The sequence below is a fragment of the Akebia trifoliata genome, chromosome 6 (assembly GCF_017979445.1).
Source record: "Akebia trifoliata isolate Shusen 1 chromosome 6, ASM1797944v1, whole genome shotgun sequence".
Classification (NCBI taxonomy): Eukaryota; Viridiplantae; Streptophyta; class Magnoliopsida; order Ranunculales; family Lardizabalaceae; genus Akebia; species Akebia trifoliata.
In genome coordinates, this window is record NC_141380.1 from 9,417,851 (window position 1) to 9,424,088 (window position 6,238).

General features: G+C 33.7%; 1 protein-coding gene across 1 annotated transcript; it reads right to left on the minus strand.

Moving 5' to 3' along the window:
• Positions 1-2,045: 2,045 nt before the first annotated feature.
• On the minus strand, positions 2,046-3,048 carry LOC147400142 (NDR1/HIN1-like protein 10). Its single transcript, XM_086445750.1, has one exon. It carries the CDS (start codon positions 3,002-3,004, stop codon positions 2,327-2,329), a length of 678 nt encoding a protein of 225 aa, XP_086301876.1. The 5' UTR covers positions 3,005-3,048; the 3' UTR covers positions 2,046-2,326.
• Between the last annotated feature and the right edge of the window lie 3,190 nt (positions 3,049-6,238).

A 6,238-nucleotide genomic window follows, 5' to 3' on the forward strand; every position in this document is an offset into this window, starting at 1 on the left:
CATCGATTATCAAAACCAAAATCCTTTCATTGACTCGTTCCATTGACAGCCCCAATAATGAGAGAGAGAGAGAGAGAGAGAGGGTCAATGGAAATTTCCTTGGCTCAAATTTTGTGGTCTTACTAGTCTCAAATGGTAATTGATCTTTGTTTATTTTATTTTATTTTGGGTATTCGAATTAGTCACGTAACTCATGAATTATTTAAGTTATATATTGAATCATACTCAAATTAATCTTATAATAACCAGTAAGATAATGAGATGTAAGAAATGACATACAGAGGGAACCAATTTTTAGAGCCCACAGTGTAGCTTTTTTTTAGGTTTTTTTTTTTGTTTTTTTGTGCTCATTTGTTTATACAAATTCATTAATTGTTAGATGTTCTATTATCCAACTAAGTTGATCAAAATAATTATCGTATTGTCGAGCGAGTAGGGTAATGTTTTTATCCCTAATTTGTGATTTTTTATTGGATTGATTTTGGTGAATCCATTGGAATGGAATGGTCTTTGCAATAAATAAAAGAGTGATGGAAAGAAGAGGTGTGGAATTATTTATACATAAACGGCCTATTTGATAATGAATTAAATTGTATTAAAATATAATGCCTACCATTTTAATTTTCTTAACTTGTTGGACTTATTCTCTTTCTTCTAACAAAGATAAAAATTTCTTTAAGGCTATTGGAAATTGTGGACTTGAGTTTGATTATGATTTTGAGGCCCATTTAGTATGGGCTTATGGTTCGGCCCATTGGTGGCCCTAATTTTCTGACAAGTTTAATCACGTAGCTTATTCTACTTTCAGACGAATAATTGGAAAATAATACAAGAAACTGGGACTAAAATTATTCCCATTTAAGAGTTTATTATTGACCACACATTCCGGTATTTGAACACTTCAAGAGGAAACTTGGAATGAAAGTTTAAATAAATATTTTTGACCACTAGTTTTCACTAAAACGGTGGAACCGCTAGGCGGCTCAATGGCAATTTTGAATCTAATAAGCGGTGAGAGTCTGTAGGTTGTATGTTTGATCGATACTCAGTATGAGCAATATTTTCTCAGGGCCACCCCTCACTTACTTGGTGCGTGTGATGTGCAGGTGCTCAAGGGAGGGTTCCCATATGCCTTGGTTCTGGCGCATTTGATCCCCCTAGTCGGATGTAAGTCCGGGACACCCCGTTATAAAATATTAAAAGAAAAGAACTAAAATACTGATTTTTGTGAATGTCTAATTTTTTTTTTTTTTTTTTTCATGGTCATAAATATTTCATTGTTCAATCTAGTAGGCAAATTGAATGCAAAAAACTTGTCATATCCTCAAAATTCATCATAACCCTAGTGAAATTGAGAATCGTGAGCTACAGTTAGAGATGTTTTCATCATTTTAGTCACTATTTAATGGTCATGTTGTAAAATTTTTCAGACTTTCAGATCGAATGGCATGCACCTAGTAAGCAAAAAAATGTAAATTGCCACAAATATTTGTATTTACAATATTTTATCAGGGACCAATGTTTGCCAAGTCGTACCTTTTAGGAAGGTGACATGGCCGAGAACTAAAATATCAAAACGAAAATAAATAAATAAAATTTCCTTTCCCCCATTTAAGTCTTTTATTCACATTTTAATAATCAATGCATCATTCACCGTGTGGTTTGCATGTTGATTACAATGCAAAATGTCAAAATACCATTTGAGAGGCTTAGACCCATAGTTCAATTAGTTTGATATATTGCAATAGAAAATTACAGACTTTTGCACCTAACGCAATAGATCTTCAACTAATGAGCTATGCGAACATTCGATTATTTAGCATCGGACATAGTGCCCAATATCAAGCCAAAACATATAAATGATCAGATGGCCATTGTGCTAAAATATGAATAAGTTACAATAGTTTCATTAGTGATTTGTGATATAAAAAAAAAGTAAAAGAGTCCAACCCTACCTAACACAGCAAAACCACGATGAGAATGACCGGATCAATTAATCAAATTCATTGACATCAAGTACAAGGACTTTACCTCAGAAAAAAATAAATAACTAATAAGTCATACACATAGCCGTCATTAAGAAAATACGACCAAATCCACCATATTATTTATTCACAAAGAAGTACATGGTACCACGTAATGAACTCACCAAAACCATATAATAAGATTAAAACAAATACATTAATCTATGTATCAAAATGAACATGCCTATAACATAAGTAAAGAAACAAAATAATATGAAAAAAGAATCACCACCCCTCCCCCCACTAAAAAAAAACAATTAAGATAGAAGAAGATGAATATATGAGTCTCGATCATCCAATGATCAGAAATCGATGCCACATTTCTTAGTATCAAATGCACCAATCGAGCTGCGATTAGATCCCAAAGGCAGTCTCAAGTCACACTCAATCTTAGGCTTAAATCGCTTAGTCTTGAAATCTCCCAACTTAAATCTAATCCGAAGATATAGTATAACTTCAACATTGAAAATTCCATCCCCCTTCTCCCTATTGAAATTTGTGATTTCAGAACTCCCAAGCGGTATTAGAGCTTCCCCTTTGAAGATCGGGTGTAGAATTGTAGTATTCTTGTGGCCTTGGTAGAACCGCGTCAAAGGTACTTTAGCAAACATTTCATCATTGTAATAAGCTCTAGCTTCAATCTGATCATAGTAAATACCAATTTTCTTGTTTGGGTTCCTCACAACCAAGTCGAGTTCAAAGTTGTAGTGAAGCATGTTATCACTAGTCAGATTGAATTCGGTAAGGGATGCATCGACAACATGAAATTTAACTTTGGAAGGACGAAAGACTAGCCAAAATATGAGGACTGCGATGCCCACGATAAGGGCAAGCGTGAAGATGATTTTGAACAAGAGGCTTATTAGACAACATGGACCACAACTGCAACCAGATCCTCGGCCCGGCCTGTGGTAGGATTGTGGAGGGATTGGAGGGCCATAATAAGCTCCATTCAAATGAGATTGCTTAGAATCAGCCATGGAAAGAGAGAGAGAGAGAGAGATGGTAGAAGATATGTGAAGATAAGAAGTGAAGGTGAGATACATATATATAGATAAATGTTTTGAGAGTGGGAAATGTGATGGAAGGAAGTTTGGAAATGAATTTGGAGACACGGTCATTGTTACGGGTGGGGCACGCTAGTGCCCGCGTTGTTAGTTAGAATTAACGCGTTGGGATTGGGACAATGATGTTTAAAGATATTTCTTGGAAATTCAAGGTCTAATATGAGGAGGTTACTTGTACAAAGTGTTGGTTTCACTTATTAATGTTTATTAGGTTCTAGTACATAGATAGAATTGTGATAATCTGACTATCCCACGTGGCACATTCAATCGAACTCTTTTGACCTTTCAGGTTCGATTGAGTGTGCCACGTGGGGTAGTCAGATTATCACGACTCTTATACGTGAAATCCAATTTGATGACTTTTGGATCTGGATCGGATTTGAAAAGGATTCGATCGATAATTGGTCGAATCGGTTCGGGTCAACCATGTGATGGTACAATAGTACTTCCTTCCAATAAAATATGATATATTTTATTCATTTTAAATGTATACATTTACATCCAATAGGAATTGATCTGATTGTTATCAGATATGATTTGGAACCTAATTTTGAGATCCAATTAAAAAATATCTAACAATGGTTGATTCCTATTCCTCACCGGATTGGTCCTGGATTGATTCATATCCAATTGGAATCCGATCTATTAATAATCGTCCCAATATGAATATATTGATTTAAAAAAAATAGTAATCTAGATATACCTCCCCTTTGTTTTGCCCCTTACATGGGACCTAAATATAAATATATTGAAAATAGTGGATTTTGAGGGAGTGGAGAAGGGGGAGAAATGGAGAATCAAGGTCTTTTGTTTTTTGTGTTTTTTTGCTCTTTCCTGTTAATCTTTCATAAAAGACCACAATCAAGGGATATATCATCAGTTTAAAAATGCAGGGGTATCTCAAACATTCACAAAAGCATGGAGGGGTATTTCTAAATTATAGAACAAAATAAGTCTTTTTCTTGCGCGCTAAGCAACTACGCTGACGAACACCCCTGTTTGAGATTCAACAAATGCTTAGTTAATTCCATTGACTTTTGAGCCACTGGTAAATAAAACACAACCAAAATATTCTACTCTCAATTATTATTATTAATAGTAGGTGGCATGTCCAAAAACATGTGTATTATAAAATTAGGAATATAAATGAGTAAATTTTGTTATAATTGCTTAAAAAATTATTTCAAAATTTTAAAATAAATAATTTTATTTATATCATATTTTATGATATAATATATTATAAGAATATTATGTAATTTAAAATGTTAAGGTGATTCTGAATATACCATAATTAGAGGAAGTAACTAAGATGGTTATGAGAGTGGTGGGATTGTAATTTTGTGTTGTTAAAGGTCTTTTTAGTTTAAAAATATTAACTAAGGTAATTTTGGAGATAACATAATAAAATATTATTTTTTGTACTTTTGAAGAACTAACGATGATGTGGGATTGTAATTTAATTTATTATGAAAAATAAATAAATTTGATCTTGATAAGATAATATGGGGATATTTTTGGTCTTCCAAATTTTGTTGTCGAACCACTTCTACTCAGCCTTCTCTCATTATAATATTAAAGATTTATTACTATTATTATTATTATTATTATTATAATTATTAGGATTTGCCACTAGGAGAAATAATTTAGTCATGCGTGGTTCTAAGTAACATATTTTGTTTCTTGATAACAGGGGTGTCCGGACTTACGTTCAACTAAAGGGATTGGTTGAGCCAGGGCTGGAACCAATGCATATGGGACCTTCCCCTGGGCATGTGCAATGCCCGCACATCATACACACCAGGTAAGTGAGTGAATGCCCTCGCGGGTGGCTTCAAGGAAATATTGCTCATACTAGGTATCAAACACAACCTACAAACTATCATCATTTATTGGATTCGAATTTACCATTGAGCCACCCCCTCGGGGTTCTACCTAACATATTTGATGCCACAACTTCCAAAAGAATCTTTATTTTCATAAATACTATTAAAAATAATCATATCTTGTATCTAATTATATACATGGATTTTTGGTTTGAAACTCAATCTCTACTTGGATTTGGAGTCACCACTATTCTTTTTAAAATAGGGTATGAATGGACACCTAAAAGATAGTTTTAAATAAATTAATTTTTGTCGTAGTGACTCTTATACGGATAAATGATATTGGTTTACCTAAGATCTAAGTAAGGGAGTCCATTTTAGAAAATAAAAAAGGTTTTGGGTACCCTATTTCCTCCACGTTGAGAGGTAACCTACTTGGTCCTTTGTCATTCTTCCTTTTTTAGATAATCTAAGAGAAAAATTGTTAAAAATGAAACTTTCTACTCTTAAATTTGAAGGGATCTTGATTTAAGGCCTAAGTTGTGGGGGTCACCTCATTAAGAGGGAGACCCCATTATTACTAAGACACAATGACTTACATTTTAATGGAGATGAACCTCCTAAACCAAAATTAAAAAGATGAAGGGAGAGGTATAATAAGGAAGAGAGGGAAGAAACAAAATAAAAATTCCTACTTTCCTAATTTGAAGTTTTAATTTTTTTTCTTGATCTTCAATGGAGGAACTTTGATTTCCTTGAATTTGTTTATAGAGATAGAGAGTTGAATAGTTGATGGTACAAGTATGAAAGAGCGTATGTTGAGTAGTTAATGGTGTAGGAATTTTATATTTAAAGATATAGAGAAATGGGGGAGAGACTTGAGGTGAGTAGAGGTTTTAGGTTTAGAGGGGGACTAAAGAGCATATGAGGTTAGAGTGTTGAGGCTTGAGAGAGGGTTAAGTCTTAGGGGTTTGTGAGAGATGGGTTTTTTTTAATAAGATTTTGAGGTGACTTTTAGGAGTAGAATGAGACGAAAGTATAAAATAGAAGGGAATGATTTGAGATTTGTGGATGAGGTGTATGAAATTTAAGGTTAGGAGGAGGTGTATATGTGGAAAGTAGTGCAAATGAGTTATTTTTTACTCATATGAGTTGAGTGTTAAGTGGGTTTAAGGGATGTGGGTGTTGATTAGAAAAATGATTATGTAAGAAAGATAATTGTTGAATTTTTGAACGGGTGTAGGAGACGATGACACATGACAAAAAGGTATGGGTGTATGTTTAGGTGAGTTGATTAAGAAGAAGGGTAATGGGGGTATGGAGA

What these genes read in the sequence shown, in the direction of transcription:
- LOC147400142 (XM_086445750.1), bottom strand. Translation starts at nt 3,004, where the DNA reads ATGGCTGATTCTAAGCAATCTCATTTGAATGGAGCTTATTATGGCCCT.